Source organism: Rhodamnia argentea, chromosome 11 (assembly GCF_020921035.1).
Source record: "Rhodamnia argentea isolate NSW1041297 chromosome 11, ASM2092103v1, whole genome shotgun sequence".
Lineage (NCBI taxonomy): Eukaryota > Viridiplantae > Streptophyta > Magnoliopsida > Myrtales > Myrtaceae > Rhodamnia > Rhodamnia argentea.
In genome coordinates, this window is record NC_063160.1 from 19,191,194 (window position 1) to 19,209,746 (window position 18,553).

The 18,553-nt window shown below is 41.3% G+C and overlaps 1 protein-coding gene across 2 annotated transcripts; it reads left to right on the plus strand.

Moving 5' to 3' along the window:
• The first annotated feature begins 12,934 nt into the window (after positions 1–12,934).
• LOC115735906 (squalene monooxygenase SE2-like) lies at positions 12,935–16,358 on the plus strand. 2 transcript variants are annotated; one of them, XM_048272485.1, is made up of 8 exons: positions 12,935–13,364; positions 13,861–13,972; positions 14,128–14,302; positions 14,612–14,780; positions 14,907–15,125; positions 15,248–15,523; positions 15,626–15,925; positions 15,957–15,986. In XM_048272485.1, the coding sequence occupies exons 1-8, from the start codon at positions 13,131–13,133 to the stop codon at positions 15,969–15,971; spliced, it is 1,500 nt and encodes a 499-aa protein (XP_048128442.1). In that variant the 5' UTR covers positions 12,935–13,130; the 3' UTR covers positions 15,972–15,986. The 2 variants fall into 2 exon arrangements, with proteins under 2 accessions (XP_048128442.1, XP_030523205.1); XM_030667345.2 differs by lacking the exon at positions 15,957–15,986 and adding an exon at positions 16,008–16,358 and having other exon boundaries at positions 12,936–13,364; positions 15,626–15,904.
• Positions 16,359–18,553: the final 2,195 nt, after the last annotated feature.

The window sequence follows — 18,553 nt, forward strand, 5'->3', positions numbered from 1 at the left end:
AATCTAGCACCGCCTCTCTGGGCTTCCACAGGATTCTTGAGGCCACTAGCTCTGGGGACAGGGACCGTCGCAACTATGCCCTGTAACGACAAGCACAGCAGCCTTCGCTGGTACTAAATCATGATGATCAACTAGCAAAAGTTATGATGCAATGAACATGAAGAAGAGATACGTACCCTCCCGCATTGTTCCTCAAGCCGAGTCCCGACAAATGCTTAGTCTCTCTCAGGGCGTCCCTCCATTTTTGTATTTGTCCATCATCTCTCTCGGTTCCACACAATCTTTCAAAACCTTGAGCAAATTCACTCCCGCTCGTTAACTTCGAAATGTCCTCGGCTTTTACATCGTGGAAGATGGGAACAACTAGGTGCCCATGGTTTCTAAACCTCTTCTTGCACTCTAGAATCTCAACTAGCTCATTCATGCACCACTTCGAGTCGGCGTAGTTCCTGGAGAACACGATTAGGGCAATTCTCGCATGCCAAATCGCTCTGAAAAGCTTGGATTTGATTTCATCGCCAATGTCTTCTCTCGCATTGTCCCTAAAGCATTGAGAATATAGTAAGTGGTTTCTTCTCAGCACGTATCAGCTGACTTAGCGAGCAATTTTGTGCTCATATACAGTTAAGGTTAAGAATATAAAAGTTAAGAATTAAATGTAAAAATAAAAAATAAAAAACTTCATTTCTCTCTCTTTCTCCACCACCATCCTCTGAGCCCTCCGTGTCGTTGTGGCCGTCGCACCCAGCGGCGAGTCTACACCCTCCACCTTCGTTGCCACATATGTGCTCAGGCCGACCATATCTGAATAGTGACGTCGCTGGTCCATGACCGGTGAGGGGGTTCGTCCATAGACACGAGCATTGCTCGTCCTTGGCCGCTACGACAAGATCAGGCCACTGCGACACCATGAGCTCAAAAACAAAAACAGAGGAAGGCGAGGATGAAGACCACAGAGAAAGCGCCCATGCTGTTGTGGCTCCAGACCTAGTTCAGAGGAAGACAAAGACGACGGAGGGAGTGGCTCGGTTCGGCCTCCCAACAGTGTTGGCCTGGATGCGACGACAGCGACGGCAGGGGAGGCGCGGAGGTCAAGGTCAGAGGCGGTGTGGAGGGAGGGGAAGAGAAAGAAACTAGGTGGTCTGAATAAGAAGATTTCACCTGAAGCATTGGATCGACGCCTGCCTCAAAGCAGAGAAAAGGTGCGCTATGAAGTTCCTCCTCAGATCCTTGCCACGAAAACTCACGAACACATCGTACTTCCATTGAGGAGGACCGCCAGGAGGAGGAGGAGGTGGTGGTGGTGGGGGCGGCGGCGGCGGAGGAGGAGGAGGAGGAGGAGGAGGAGGAGGAGGTGGTGGCGGCGGCGGCGGCGGTGGAGGAGGAGGAGGGGAAGTAAACATGATCTTAAGATTGATGCAATGACCCTCCAGGGATAAGTAATCACTAATTTGTTATCAAGTTAGATACTTCATTTGAGTTGTTATATGGATTCCAAGTTTGATTTAAGAAGACATTATATGCACACTCCACCTGCTCTCAATTACAATATCCGGGTCCTTGATCATTTTAATTACTAATGGTTACGGAATCTCTCTCAATACAAAAAGGAACATTAACATTATATTATGCCCGTCCAACCCGAGAGAGAGAGAGAGAGAGAGAGACAGTAACGCGGACAAGTCCCGTGTTCCTCCCGGGATCACGGTGAATTTGTCTGGATCCAGATTCATTGGACTTGATCTATCTCAACGGTTCATTTAAGTAAATCTTTTTTTTATTTAGGGACCACGTGAGCCGCCCCGACCCGCTCCGACCAATTGCGGATCAACCTCCTGTCTTTTTTACTCTCTGAGTCTCTGGGGCCGTTCATATCTGAGTAAGGCTTTTACTATGGCAAGGCCTCGTTATAAATAAACAACCATCAACCGGCCGTGGGAGGCGGGCGGCGATCGCACTGACCGGCGACATTCTACTTTTTTTTAGCAGTTTATATATTTTTTTTTTTAATTTTATTTTTTATAAAAAAAAGACAAAATTAAATTACACACACATATATATGTATATATAAACTAAGAACTTTTACAAGCTAAATGAATTATAAATGGGTTGGTATTGTCTAAACTAAATGGGTTCGAAGACAAATCCATTTACAACCAACATATAATTAGGCTTACAATTTATATCCATTAACAACACATTTATTAGAATTTGGTTAACCCATTTTTGACCTATTTTATTGAATATGCGTCAACCCATATTTTAACCTCTAACATTTTTACAATGATAGGGAAAGTAGAAACTCATCTCAAACTAAAAGACAAATAAATTGTGGTATTCCGTCATGTCCTCACTAGTCGCATGAATCGATGAATTGTTAGAATTCAAGGTAAGAGACGTACTGATCCATGCTACGAAGTTCAAGTTATTTCGCCCTGAAAAAGGGAAATACGAAAGAGACGATGTGATTTATTCTTTAGTTATATTATGATCGAGTGCACAAACACAATGAAATAGAAAGTAAAAGCGATAAAAGAGAAATCGAGAAACAAGTTTATCCCGATCACTCTTAAACTAAGGTAACATCCAGTAGATGATTTCACTATAATTACTATATTTTACCTCTCTGTTGCAATTGTCAACTACAATTTGGAAAAAAAAAAAAAAAACTCTCAACTATAAAAGAAAGAGATTATATATAAAAATGGTGGGATAATTGCAAAAAAAAAAATCCTAAATCTATTGCAATTGTGCCAATTCATGCCTAAACCTTTTTTTTTTGTCAATTTGGTCATAAAATTTTATATTTGTATCAATTCATTACTTTCAGTTAATTTTAGCATGATATCGCCACCTAGCAATTTTTAATAATATTTTAATATTTTGATTATTTTTTTATTTTTTTATTTTTTTTTCTTTCCCTCTTCTTATAGCCGATTGCCGGTGCGGCGACCCGGCTAGATGCGGGCGTTACCGCCCCTAGCGAGCCCGACCTCGCCCAATGATCGGTTCCTGGTGCGGTTCGGTGGAATCGGTAAACAAAAAAGTAGAAGAAGATAGTCGTTCTTTGACTCATTCTCGGTCGATCCACATATTATTTGATATGTATCTTAAAACTCTAAACAAATCCATCTCCTGGGCATCTAAGGAAGTTTGAGTCGTTTTGTTCGTCTGGAGCATCTTCATGATTTTTATTTTTGTTCAAGATCAAGAAAGCGGAAGAAGATGGTCGAATTTGTTCAACGAAAATGACTCAAGCCATGGATGAGTATTATCTATCCCCTTTATATTAGGTTCATATTTAAAAATAAAAATAAAAATAAAAATAAAAATTTGCAGTCCGATTTGGCTGGCCATCTGTCCAGTTCCCCCCGAAGCCAAAAACGAACACAAGAAGCGGGAACCGAACCGAACAGGCTAGTTCGGTCCGGTCCTAGCGGTTGCCGGTTTGGTTGGTCCATTATTTTCATCCCTACCTGACGAGGATGCTTGATCTCGCCATTGTTGGGCAAGGCTTACCCTCGCTAGAACCGGCGAAGGCGAGGCCGGATCTCGTTGCCTCTCACCTCTGGCCAATTGATCGAGTCCGGGGATCGGGTGAAGGAAGAGGGAAGAAAAATAAAATAAAATAGATAAATAATTGAAAAATATTAAAACAGTACAAAAAATTGCCATATTAACAATTTTCGGCTAAAATTGGTCGGAAGGACTAAATTGGCACAAATGCGAAATGTTTATCACCGATTTGGCAAAAAAAAAAAATGGTATAGAATTGAATTGACACAATTACAATAGATTTAAGACTTTTTATCGTAATTATTCATCACAATAGTTATTTATGGGTCTAAACCCAAATTATTAATAAAATACAAATTCAAACTATAAAAACCTTCTAGCATTTCAGGGGCGCTGCTCCCTTAGACAATAGCCCTATCACCGGCGAGCGGTACTCCGTGCCTTCTTGTCAATGAGAAATATGAACCGTATCCTAATAAGTTAGTCCAAAATAGACTTAATTGGATGACACGAAAGAATCTACTCGAGGATGCCATTGAATTGTGGCGCGCTCTTTCGTCAAGGGAGAGGGGTTGCCCCGTTGCTTCTCTGAAAGCGCGATCGTGCGTTTGATTTGATGAATGCCGCAGTCGGAGAGGTCTGTCTCCATTGTCTGCCCCAGATGTGATCGACGCGAATAGACCATTTTAAAACTCCCTCGTTGAGCGAGAACGTGGCTCGTTTTCCATGCACGGCGTAAGATAAAGAACGTGTACGTTCGTAATTCACAATACTGATAACGATTAACAATGATAATGACAATAAGTTGCATCCAACTCGCACTGTACGAGGGCCATACCTTCTTAAAAAAAAAAATCCTGCATCTATCCCGCAGAAATCTCATATTTATATGGGTCGTTTTCAATCTTTTAAATATCACCTATAGTTCATACAACTTTCGGTCTCGAGTTGTTTATTTTGCATGTGTTGTGTGCACATTAGATGGCAAGCACATGGTAGGATTAGACGCAGAAATGACGAGAAAAAAAAATCGAGATGCTAAGTTTATCATGGTTCATCCTTAAATGAGGACTACATCCAGCAAAAGATTTTACTATAATTAGCATATCTCACATCACTTTTATAACTCTATATTATATAATAGTAATTATTCGTAAACCCAAATCTAAACTGTCAATAAAATACGGACTCAAATTATAAAAGTCATTTAACGTGTAAAGGGCGCTGTCCCCTTGAGACTCTCGATAAGTTGCCCGCTCAGACCCTTACCTGCTCAGCGAGGAGGTACTCTCATACTTTCCTGTACTCCCCAACAGCATACACATACCTCACCGTTCGCCAGCACAGTGTATGATTATATACGGGCAATGTTACCACACGCGCTCTGCCTTCAAGGTTGGGTCCACCGCTTAGACCAATGGCGTAACGTTAATGAACACAATGCAAGAGGCTCGGTCATATTCCCCATGTTCATACAGAATACATCAAATCATGACACGAACAGACATGGGGTCCTCCATCCTCCAAAGTTCAAAATTGGATGACTTCCAAGTCAACAGCAGTGCGTCAACGCACACCCAAAGAGAGAGCTGGTTTTCCATTACCCTAGGGTGCACACCTTGAATACCTATCTACCAACACCTTTTAAAGGGTCAAAATGAGACGAGAGTCAGAATTTGCATGCCACAAGGAGGCGGCTGGCTACCAAACTCCTCTATATTCAATCACTTTGCAACTGACTTCTGCACAGGGATCTCGATTCCAATGTGAAACCGTCAACTTTCAGCTCCTCATATCTCTCCTGTCGAATGCTTCATCGCTGCGGCCACTGGCCTCACCACAAAGTAATATTGCCTCCTTTTGACCAGATTAGGGTTTCTTGGGGTTTTATTGAAGTTGGACCGTCTGCATATGTTTACTCTTTAGAAGCAAATAATATAGAGATTGATGTGCATTTTTTTTCTCTGTTTACCTTGGTGATATAGCGTGTTCTTGCATCGTGGGGGAATTCATTGGAAAGACGCAGTCACACTGGACGGTCAGAGAAAGCTTTTCGAGTCAAGCTTGTCTTTCCTTGTGGCTTCTATTATATATTTCCAATACTCCGATACATACAACCTCGGGCCATGTCCGGGACTCTCGACGACGATGTCATAACCTATGCACCCGTGCTTGGACTCGTTGAGATGTCTCATAGTCGATTCGGGAAGATGAATCTTAGCTTTTGATTTTGCACGTCCTTATCAAAGTACAGGTGATATTGCATAGATCAGGATGGAGATTGATTCTCGATCCTCTTTACTTATCCAAATCCATCTCTTGCTTAGGTTAGGATTGACCACACTTACAAGGAATTTTACGTTACAATCCAAATGCATGTGACAAAAACCTCGATACGGTAAAGGGATAGAGAATTCCCGTCCTCGGCCATTTCATATACAAGAGATGAGGAACTGTTCTGATGGTAACATCGTACATACAATTTCATGCTTCTTGACAACACTCCTCAATAAGATAGGTGGAAACAAAATATGTTGTGCACGAAGCTACTGCTTTTTATGGCCTTGCCCATTTGATCATTTCCTTCGCTTTTAGGGATTCGTTAATGAGTTTTGCTAATATAACGGACTTTGAGTGACTGTTAGAGTAACAGCATGTTGTTGGACACAAATCTTACAGTAGCGGACTCCACAAGAATTTCTAATTATTATTTTTTTGTGGCCCGGAACATGTTAATCTCATCGTAAAGTAAGGGCAGCTGCATAATCTTTTTTCTTTCGTTTTCCATCTGGAATGAGGAAGACGTGCACATTTGTCCTGCCTATGAACTGTTCGCTCCAATTAGATGATTGGATGTCACGACGTCGATGATTAAGACACGATTTTAACGTTGCCATTCTTCTTTACATAGATATCTTAGTCAATAGTGAGGCTTTTCAATCAATCTTGATCTTCGACCAAAAGAAAAAGAAAATCAATTTTGATGTAGGCACATATAGTTGTAGCACCTCTCCTCGATTTGTCCGTTCATGGAGAGAGGCATATTCAAGAAACGGACAGCCTGGAAAACAACGCACATATGGTTAAAACACGATGCGGGAAATGTTCGTTAAGAACAAAACGTGTGACTTCAAACGTATTTTCACTCTGGTCCTCCAACATCATCATCGGGCCAGAGCAAACTAGCTGCTCCTAACGGCGACTAATCAATTCGTTACAGTTTATACGCTCGCTCCTTGAAGCCCCAATTAGCCATGGTGAGTTAATATGAGATCCTGAGGAAAATTGTCTAAAAAATATTTAGCCTATTGTAAGGCGGCCAATTCAGCCATAAATCTTTTGATAATTGCCAATGTAGTTATTCCAGCCAATTTTGACAGGAAATTGCTAATTTGGACGCCAATCGTGCTGACGTAGCACAACCGACACTAATATAGACAATTTTTTCAATTCCAAGAATTTTTTTCTTTTTTTCCTTTTTCTTTTGTTTATATTTTTTCATTGTGGCCGGCAAAGGTCCAGCCCCTATCAAATTCAGTGAGGGCAGCCCATGCCAGACATCGTGAAGGCCATGATCCTTGTCGGCCGCACTAATGATGAGGATCATGGCAAGGAATGATAATACTCATAGTATCAACAACAAAATCATAAATATTTTTTTAAAAATTACAAAAAATATCCACGCCAATGATTTTTAATCAAAATTAACCGAAAGACTGCATCGACCAACTGTCAAAAGGTTTAAAATTAAATTGATAAAATTGAAAGATTTATGACTAAATTGGCATCCGTACATTAAATTTAAGGTTCTTTTTTAGTAATTTCCCCATCTTAAATTGTATGGGTTTCGTTTAGCTTCATCAAATCACGTGATGAGCTCATAAGTACCATATTATGCCAACGTCTACTTGTATGCACGAAAAAGATTTACGCACGTTTTTCTCAACATGCAGGAATCGAGATAAATTATCAATTTTTCGCCCCATTAGATGCTCGGAAAAAGGACAAAATCGTACTGTGAAATTTATGATGCGCATGGTCGCAGTTTCACCTAACTGAAATAACACAACTATGCAAGATTTCTTTGCCTCCGACCTAAAAAGCCGACGCATACGTGGAGCTTTCTCGGCGAGCTGTGCGATCAAGAACATGAGGTCCAATCTTTCGTGGGCTCACCAACCTAATCATACGCCACGCAACTGGCTGGAGTACCCCCACCAATTATTAGATTGAATGGGGATGATGGAACGTGAAATCATAAAATCACCGGTTCAAATTCAATCTACACAAATAAAACTAAAAAGAAAAGGAAAAAAGATAAATGAAATTTCGCAAATCCCCACAAAAATATGGGGGGAGCGGAGTCAAGTTGTCCTCTACTCGAACAAGTCAACATGGTACTGCGCTCCCGGTTCTTGAATGATCATGCAAAAGCTTGACCGTACCTCGTGCGGTGGCGCGTCATAAGGTGGAAAAAAATTGAGTTATAATTGTAAATGCGTCTATGTCGGAGACCAATTTTTCTTTCCTTCATCATATCAGTTAAACTTATAGGACTCGGACAACAGTAGCCCCGATACCATATCAGAAAGTCAAACTCAAAATCTTAGGCTTATAGGTAAAGCGAGACCATATGAATATAAAGCGCATATAAGACTCGTTGTAAGGCGATGTGGGACAACAACAACTTCAACACATTCCAGGGAGTACCCCAATTTTTACATTCCGGAGTTCGGACGAAGAAGTTTAAGGACTTGCTCAAGTCCGAGTATAAATGAGTGTGTATTAGAGACCAATTTTTTTTCATTTTCAGATACAGCATTTTTAAAAAATTTAGTACATTTCTCACGCATGATACAAGAGAGACAATGTATTCAAAATTACAGTAATTCGTTTGATGGGCATTTAACAGGTGCCGTTAGGGCACTTACAAATAAAATTCATTTATAAATAGTTCTTGATAAGAGCGCAAAAAATATAGTAAAAACGACTGAAAATGCGTCTCAAAAACAAGGAAAGAAAAAATAACATATTTCAAGAAAGTAAGTTTGCATTTCTCTAAAGCACAATGCACGACCCTTGAAAAGTCTGCTGGAGACATAGCATTCCTTATTATATAACATTTATGTGTATCTAGTTATTATTCATGCATATATTACTTGTCTCAAATCCTTTTTTTTTTTTTTTTGTTTAATGTAATCAAGAACAATTATGATAACCCATGCATGTGGGAAAGAACACCAACACCGATGACGGAAAATGGAGATTAGGCGGGCATTGTGCACATGCATGCACAAGTACTTACGTTGATGAGGATATTGGAATAATGTCTAGTATTTTCAGACACGTATACGTGCATACATGGGAGAAGTGTCAAAAAAGTCTTAAACCTATTACATTAGTGCCAATTCAGTCCTAAATCTTTTGTATTGATGCCAATTAAGTCCTAAACATTTTATTAGTGTCAATTCAATCCTAAACCTTTTACAATAGTGTCAATTTAGTCCTAAAAATTTTGCATTTATGCCAATTGAGTCAATTCGGTCAATTTTGATTGAAAATCACTAGCATGGACATCGATTGTCCTACATGGCACGGCTAACGCTAACTTGGACATTTTTTAATATTATTTTAATATTTTAAATAATTTTTTAAGCATTTTTTTGGTTTTTTTCAAAATTATTTTTAAAAATTATTTAAAATATCAAAAAAATATTAAAAAAATATCCACATTAGCGCCAACCGTGCCACGTAGGATAATTGATGTCCATCCTAGTGATTTTCAATCAAATTTGGCCGAATTGACTCAATTGACATAAATACAAAATTTTTAGGACTAAATTGACACTATTATGAAAGGTTTAGGATTGAATTGACACTAATAAAAGGTTTAGGACTTAATTGGCACCAACACAAAATGTTTAGGACTGAATTGATACCAAAAAAAGGTTTATGACTAAATTGACACTAATGCAATAGGTTTATGACTTTTTTGACACTTTCCCCAAAAATTTGGCAATGTCGATTATGAGTATTGCATAAAAATTGAATCTAATGTTCACTATAATTTGATACATGTAAGAGACTGCATGTACCTCAATCAAAACTGTCCAATTCTTTTATTCTTGCTATCAACCGCATGTACTTTTAATGTGTTCTTGTATTTATAGTCAGGTCCACACACCGGCAATGTCTGAAGATCGTAACGAACTTACCGGTTCAAAAACATAACCATTTAAACGGGAATCGATGCTCCGTCACTTGTGTTTGTTTGGCTAGTCTGATCTTATTTTCTTTTATTGAACCATGTAGTATTCAGCAGTTCGGTCCGATATGTGATGCGGTTTCGATAACACCGATCCATGAATAGTCCCGAACGCATGCACATAAGTTTCATCGTGAACATAGTTCTCGGGAAACACATCGATAATCGAATATCACATTAAGCCATGCGACAAACAAAAACCCTATTTCGGACCAACGTTATTGTGAGAATCTGAGGCAAACATCTGTATCCCCCGTTGTCTTCTTCACAGTGAAAGCGATATACGGAGACAAAGATATGGCAATCTATTTATTTCTTTTGGAACGACCTATGGGAATCAAATTGAGCCGGCAATAGGCAGCTACTACTTTCTTTCTTTTTTTGGGGGGTCAGATAGACATCTACTACTTAAATTTCTCTTTTGTCTGATATATAAGAGATTCTCAGCGTAATTTCCAACTAATAGAATTGAATTCACTCCTGATATCAATCTTCAAAAGGGAAATATCTGAGGCTTCACGTTCAAGATGATGATCACTTCGAGTAGAGATGGTGAACGCCCTCGGTTTCAATTTGACGGTCAATTCTGGCATAGGAGGGAAAGTGGGTGCAAGGCTAGGGCCAGCCTTGACCTAAGAGTGGTGCAGTCGATAAATATGGCGTCACCTTTCCTTAATGGGTTAGATTAAGTCCCAATTAGTATTAGGGAGGCACCCACTTACATGTTCCTTTGTCTATGTCCAATCAAATGAAATTGAAAATGGGAACCAAAGTATATTCGTATCCATTATCCATGCCTGTTTGCATCGAACTATGGCCTCATCAAATTGTGATTCCTTGAGCAATATACGAGACGGCACAATACATGATGAGGATGATGTATGCATGTATTCATGTTCTCGGGGATGTATACGTGTATTGTGCTATATAATAAGGGTATCCAAATCTTTTTGGCTCAATAATTCTCACGTATATACGCAGAATGCTCCTCCCACGTGAATCGGATAAAGATACACCCACAAGCTAGCGAGTCTGGCGCAAAATGTTGCTCACGGTAAGAGATGTAGTGATTTGAATACCAAATCTGACCCATCCAAACTAGCTGCTTGAACCATTCAGCCAATACCTCAATGATCCCGCATGTCGTACCAATTGAATGTTTCGAGCATCTTGACTAGGTATTCTCTATTAGCGTGACAGCTCCACGTTTCATGCACAGAAAGCAATTATCGGAACACACACAAATCAATATTTCTGAAAAAGTCGCCCTCGGAAAATGCTCAAACGAGGTGACATTATTGAGCGAAAAAGACTGCATGCACATCAGTCTTATCTCTTCCGCCGAAGATAACACCTAAAAGAATGAGCGAATAAGACGATCCGTGCCATTATTTTGAGAGGGAAGGGCAAATACGGGCTGCACCACCCAAATCTTGCATGTGGGCATGTTTGAATGATCGCAGTCCGAGAGTAGAAAAAGCCGACCATGGAGTATTTATAAATGACAGCACACCACGGTTGATATTTGAGGAGCTTCCCTCCTCCTCCTCCCTTTTCCCATGCTGCACCACAACGACTCCCCTCCTCCCGTCAAACAAATCATTAACAAGACAAAGCCATCACGTCCCAAGTCTCACAATCACGTGCCTCAAAACCCACCCACAAACGTCACGCAGAATCAAAAGTCTTCAAAACTAAAATTAAATATGTGACGTCGACAACGTTGTGCTCCGACTGTGATGACTTGACCAGCCGCCTTTTTTACAAAAATTTTCAAAGTTTTGCATTCAATTAAGTTATCATGCCACGATTCGGTCACGCTCGTTTGATTCGGTAAAGAACGCCCTGTGCTCGTTTGCGTGTTTGTCGTTTTGGTTCTGAATCCGCGGTTTGTGTCCCCGTGGTTTGGTAATAACACACCCTTGGAAGGCACCTTTTAACTTGGTTGACTAAGACAATTCCATTATGTTAATTCCTCACCAAACTCTCCCTTTGACCCACCCGCCTCCTCTTGCCTGTAGTGTGACTGTCTATCTTTTGACTTTGATAATCGGTCCGATTTAACAGTCTTTTATATAGTCCTTCTTTATATCTCTTGGAAAAAAAAAATTGTATGTTCCCTTTAAATGAAAAATATGGAAATTGAGAAATTAAATATGACATCTGAAAGCCAAAGAGGAAAAAAAAAAGGGATTGAAAAAATGAGAAAAATAAATATTGGAAAGGGAGAAATTGACTGATAACAAGCATGGAGGCTCATAAATTGGACTGTTGAGCCACAAATACGACCCGACACCCAATTAATGTTGTCACTTACAACCTTCACTTACCGTCCAATAATGGCGTAACAAACTCTATTCTGGGAAAGCCTTTGTCGCCAAACTTATGCAATAACTTTCTTGCTTTACCTTTCTTCTTGAATGAAATTAATTTCGACGTGACGGAGACATTTCGGGATTTTTCGTTACATGTCAAATCAAGTCGAAACCCTCTCTAGGGTCTCCGATTAACGAGAGATCCAAAACTCGTTTCCAAGAGCAAATCAATATCGATCAGGGTTTGCTTGATTTCGAATTCTCAATAATATAACACAACAGCATCGAATTCCTCTCCTGTGACGTGTCTGGTAAGTTGTACCGCCTATAATACTGCATCAAGAGCCGAGCTTTTAGGTGGGTTCCGAATGGTCATCCACATTTCAAATATTTCATACCTCGATAGAGATAGATTTCGAAATCAGAGCGAATTCCTTTTGCACTTTTCACGAACCCGTTCGGGTTCATCCCAAGCGGAAGTTACGCGCAAGCTGGCATAACTTTGTGATGAAGGAGTAAAAGATGTTTACTAGCTCAAGTTTAGGAAGCAGTTGGATTGTGGTCCACGTTCAAACAAGTCCAGCTACTTGAGCTCTCATTTGAAAAATACCGCAGCAATTTGTGCTGGCGAAAATACGCTCGATGCCAATTTAAAAAATATAATAATAATAATAATAAATAAATAAATAAATAAATGGAAAAAAGAAAAAAGGAAAATGCGGTGGAAATGGCAAAGGGAAGGCGCGTCCACGTTTACGGTCACAGAAACGGAAAGGCGAGCGGGGGAAAGGAAAAGGCGTGGTCGGCCTATAAAAAGAGCGCCAACTTCGCTTCGATGCTTCACCCCACGCAAACACATTTTAAATTTGCACCCTTCCGAAATCTGGTGACGGAAGCTTTTGCACCCCCGTAAGCAAGGCCGAGCTCCAAACCTCGCCGGCGACCGTCTTCTTCTCCATCTCTCTGGCTGTCGGATCGCGGAGGTGGTTGTCGGGCTGTTTGAGCCGGGATCAGTCTCTGAAAGGGGTTGGACGATGGACGGTCAGTACTTGATTAGTGGCGTTCTGGCTCTGTTCCTGGGGATTGTTCTGCTGTTCAAGACGTTCGGGAAGGAGAAGAGGAGGGTGTCCAAGAAGGGTGGTCGAGGCGATTGCTATGTCAAGAGCTCTGTTGATGGAGGTTTCAGGCCCGAGGACGACGGGAGCACCGACATCGTCATCGTCGGAGCAGGAGTCGCCGGTGCGGCCCTAGCTTACACGCTCGGAAAGGTATGTTAACGCGATCCTCTCTCTCCCTCTCTCTCTCTCCTAAGTGAAGAGACATATCTCGCGGAGTTGGAGTTGCATCTCATCAGATATTGCTGTCCGTTGCGAAGGATTCGGGAACTACTTTCGTTTTCCATGTGGGAGCCTTTTGATTGCTGTCTGGATTATGCGTGAAACCGCGTCTTCGTCGTGTGTAACGTGCCTGAGTGACTCCGAAGATTCGTTTTTGAGTTCCCAACTTTTCGTTCCTTTCTGTTCGGTTCAGCTACCTAACGGGGCGAACCAAACTAGTTTTGACTTTCCGTCTGGAGTTGCCTCTTCGATTGGTCAGCGAGTTTGAGAGAGGGATTGCTAGCTGTTCTCCTTTCATGGTTTTTCAGTTAATTATCTTATAACATCTGAATGATCACAGCAGGAACGAACTTTATTGAGAACAGGTCATTTGGCATTTGGAATGATCTGAAGCAATTTTCGTGTCGTGTTGCTTCTTAATTCACAGGAGGGACGTCGCGTCCGCGTAATCGAGAGGGACCTTACAGAGCAAGATAGAATTGTCGGTGAGCTTCTTCAACCGGGGGGTTACCTGAAATTGCTGGAATTGGACCTTGCAGGTAAGCAGGGTCTTGCCAATAGAGCGCTATACCTTCTGAAATTGTTCTCGACAATTTAAAACATGGGTCTTAGTCCGTTTTGAGCATGCTAAATGTTCATAATCATGCATCCGGTGCGAATTATTAATTGAATGCAATTCGTTTGGTGTGAGCAGATTGCGTACAAACAATTGATGCCCAAAGAATCATTGGATATGCTCTCTTCAAGGATGGGAAACACACGCAGCTGTCTTATCCGTTGGAGAAATTTCATTCGGATGTTGCCGGTAGAGGTTTTCACAACGGCCGATTCATTCAAAGAATGAGGGAGAAGGCCGCGACTCTTCCAAAGTACTTTCCTTCTCCGATCTGCTATTCCTAACAGTCTTGTGTTTTCTGTTTGCTTATCTGCTCTGTTTCATCTAGCTAAAGATGGTGTGCTACTTCTCAGACCAAGATTTTATCCACTCTTAAGAAGTTGTTGAGATAATTCTTAGTTGGTGATCTCATTTTTGAACTTGATATTGCAAAATTGGATCGTCTCTTCATCAACTTAATTGCCTACTTTGTTTATCCGATCGTATTACGCTTGCGTCAAATAAGAGACTTCATTCTAAGGTCATCATCTTACCAATCTTTTTTACCCTTCATCTGTTTCAGTGTAACTCTAGAACAAGGAACAGTAACATCTCTAATTGAGGAAAAGGGAACTGTCAAGGGAGTGCAATACAAGACCAAGGCTGGAGAAGAGTTGAAGGCATACGCTCCCCTCACCGTCGTATGTGATGGCTGCTTTTCAAACCTACGCCGTAACCTCTGCACTCCGAAGGTGAATATGAAGGGTCTATCGAGCAGATTGATCTCTATTCAGAAGTTGTCACCAACATTCTGTGCATTCCTCAAATCTTGGTTGATCGTTCGTGAGTCGAAACTAATATGTTCCCTACTTATACAGGTTGATGTCCCCTCTCACTTCGTGGGGTTGGTCGTGGAGAATTGCGATCTTCCATTACCAAATCACGGCCATGTCGTACTGGCAGACCCTTCACCTATCTTATTTTATCCAATCAGCAGCACCGAGATCCGTTGCCTGGTCGATGTCCCAGGCCAGAAATTGCCCTCTGTAGCCAGCGGCGAGATGGCCAAATATTTGAAGACAAAGGTTGCTCCACAGGTATATATCAAAACTGCTAGGCAATTAGGACACCAGAAGTTATCTCAGCTACTCCTCCGTATATGCTAATCTTGCTCTCTAGTCTAGATATTTTGGGCTCATCGAAGAATCTCGTGTTTCAGGTTCCCCCTGAATTGTACAAAGCCTTCATAGCGGCAATTGACAAGGGAAACATAAAGTCGATGCCCAATAGAAGCATGCCTGCTAATCCTCAACCTACCCCTGGAGCTCTTCTGATGGGAGATGCGTTCAACATGCGTCATCCATTGACTGGAGGAGGAATGACCGTGGCTCTATCTGATATCGTCGTGCTAAGAAACCTGCTTCGCCCACTTCAGGATCTGAACAATGCATCTGCTCTATGCAGTTATCTTGAGTCGTTCTATACACTGAGGAAGGTGAGAAATGTCATCCACTTGATCTTGAAGTGAAGAAGTGTAGAAATTAGTAGCGTCACTGCTCAAACTGCATGCTAACCGGACTTCTCCTTTTCGTCGCAGCCTGTGGCATCAACCATCAACACACTCGCCGGTGCTCTGTACAAGGTTTTCTGTGCATCTCCAGACCCTGCAAGGAAGGAAATGCGCGAAGCGTGCTTCGACTATCTGAGCCTTGGCGGTCTCTGCTCAAGTGGGCCAGTCTCTCTGCTCTCGGGTCTAAACCCCCGTCCAATGCACTTGGTATGCCATTTCTTCGCTGTAGCCGTATACGGTGTCGGCCGTCTATGTCTTCCATTCCCTTCGCTGAAACGCATGTGGCTTGGGGCCAGACTGATTAAGGTGAGTATCTGCTTTGGACTTTAGGATCATTTTGTCAAATCCTTGAAGTGGCTTCACGTTAGATTGAAAGGCAACAATTTCTAATCAGCATTTCCTATTTCAGGGTGCGTCAGGTATCATCTTTCCCATAATAAGGGATGAAGGAGTAAGGCAGATGTTCTTCCCCGCAACAGTGCCAGCTTACCACAGAGCTCCTCCTGTTAACTGATGGAGCGAAGCACCCGAATATGCGGTCGAGTTCGTTTCTGTCATTTACATTAGTCTCTCGTGTCAGATAGAGAGGGCTTGTAGCTATGCTACACTCAGAAGAGAATTGTGCGGTACAACTTTAGTTCCGTGACGATATGTCGATTCATTTCAGAACAAGATCTTCCCACGAACATTGAACTTTTGCCAGTTCTCTAGCTGATCCAATCAAATGTTAATAAATACTCCTACCTCTCCTCTTTTCGTCTCCTCTTACTTTGGAAGCACCATTTCACTCCACATTATAGAAGAATGGAAACGAATGGATGATAAGATTCTTTCTTTCATAGATTTTGTATAATGGCAATGAAGCAGCAAATAGACTTTTGATCCTAGTATATGCATGTGTACATTAATTCGCTCAACCCCCAAAACGGTGCTTCAGTATCACAACCAACAAAGTGGTTGTGATCCTTTCCACATCAAGCCGATCGACAGCGGATGCAATTCCGCACCGGTTTACACATCGAGTTCGCAAATTAATCTCCTTTGATCTGCTCGTCAGAAACATCAGGAGGCATACAAAATATCTGCACTGTCGCCGCAATCCATCAGCAACGGCGAAATTCTATTTGCAAAAGACTCTGTTCTCGACATCGGAAATGTTACTGCTAGAAAGTGAAGGCCATTGTTACATTTTGAGCCTTGTCTGATAAGAAACTTCACTTCAGCTAGTTCACATCGTACAGGAACTTCTCAGCTGTCCGGGTGCGCAAAATGTCAACTGAAAATCCGATTTCTTGAACCATCTAATTTGTCATTTGAGGAGATTCCTTGCAAGTCTAACCTTACTTTGCTTATTTAGATTTGACTTGCTTTTTTCGCTTACTTCATAAGTCAACATCATCGAATTGTCAGTATTCTCTTCATACTTAAAAGATATTCCTGATCTACACTCTCCTCTTAAGATACTCACATGCTAACTCATGGGTCAAAATTTTATTGGCTGTCCGGCCAATTATCGAGATCCGGTTCTGATTACTTGTGAAATCGATTCCGAACCTCTACGGGGTCTTTGATTAACAAGGCATCTCGAACAGGTTCCGGTCGGAACCTAAGAACATGAAATCCTCTCTTTTATAAGTTTGGTGAGTCGTATCGTCTATATTGCATCAAGAAGTCGAGTTATTGGTGGGTTTGAAGTGGGCTTCACATATTCGTACCCCGACGGAGATAGATTTTCGACTTTCAAAACACGGTTGAATTTGAGTTGTACTCTAACATGATCGGATCTTTTCGAGACGGGTTACGCCGATCAAAAACCGTCCCGATCCTAATAAACCTCACGAATTATCAAAACGTGAAAAAAAAAAATTTTCCTTTCACTTTTCAGTCGATGGATTTCTTTCCAAGCAAAAGTGTGGCACAAACTGGCATAACTTTGTGATGTAGAAGTTAACAATGTTTGTAGCTCAATTCGGCGAGGCGTTAGACCCAAGAATCCATCGCCCAATATATTTTTTTTCCCTTCATGATAATGTCTCACCTGCAAATAATTTATTGCGAGGAGAAATCTAGGGATGAGCAGCTGTAATAAGAAATTCCAGTTCTGCATCCAACAACCAATAATGATATGAATTCAAGACCTCCCTCCTTCTACTTGATTTACCGGTGCAAAGCAGTCGCATGTCTATAAAAATCATATAAATCAAAAGTCGAGCGATGTGGATCGTCATCCTTGAAGCGGCTCGGCATTAGATGAGGGACAGCAATTTCTAATCAGCAATTTCTCATTTCAGGGTGCATCAGGCATCATCTGAGTTCACGAGTGAGCTCCTTTGATCCGCTCATCAGAGACATCAGGAGCAAAAGATGGAATTCTATTTGCAAAAGATGTCGTCATTCTCTACCCGACCCAAATAAATAAATGACAAGAACACTGATAATACAGAAAGGATACAAGTTGCAAATTCTTTAAATATTCCGAACTGCCTGCTGACCAAGACACAATAAATTTTCTTGACTTGCGAAACGTGACTGCCTTATCATGTTCACACCTGAGAGGAACTTCTCATGTCCAGGTGCAGCAAAATGTCAACTGAACATCTCACTTCTTGTTATCTTCTAATTTGGCGCTTTAGGAGATGGCTGGCAAGTCTAACCTGACTTTGCTATTCATATTCGAACTGGCTTTTGCTTCCTTCGTAACTCAACATCATCGAATTGTCAATTTTCTCTCCATAACGAAACGTTGCTCTCCTCTTAAATTTCTCATATTGTCAATGTCAGCTATCCAGCCTATTTTGTATTTTGACGTAGACAGCAGGCTAACGCAGCGATTTCTCGGATTCCTGGAACTTGGTACTGAAAAGGGCAGGAAAGAAAAAAAAAATCGACCCATGAAAAGAAAAAATTAGATGCTACTTCAGGCGATGAAGAAAGTGCGATCGATGACAGCGCGCT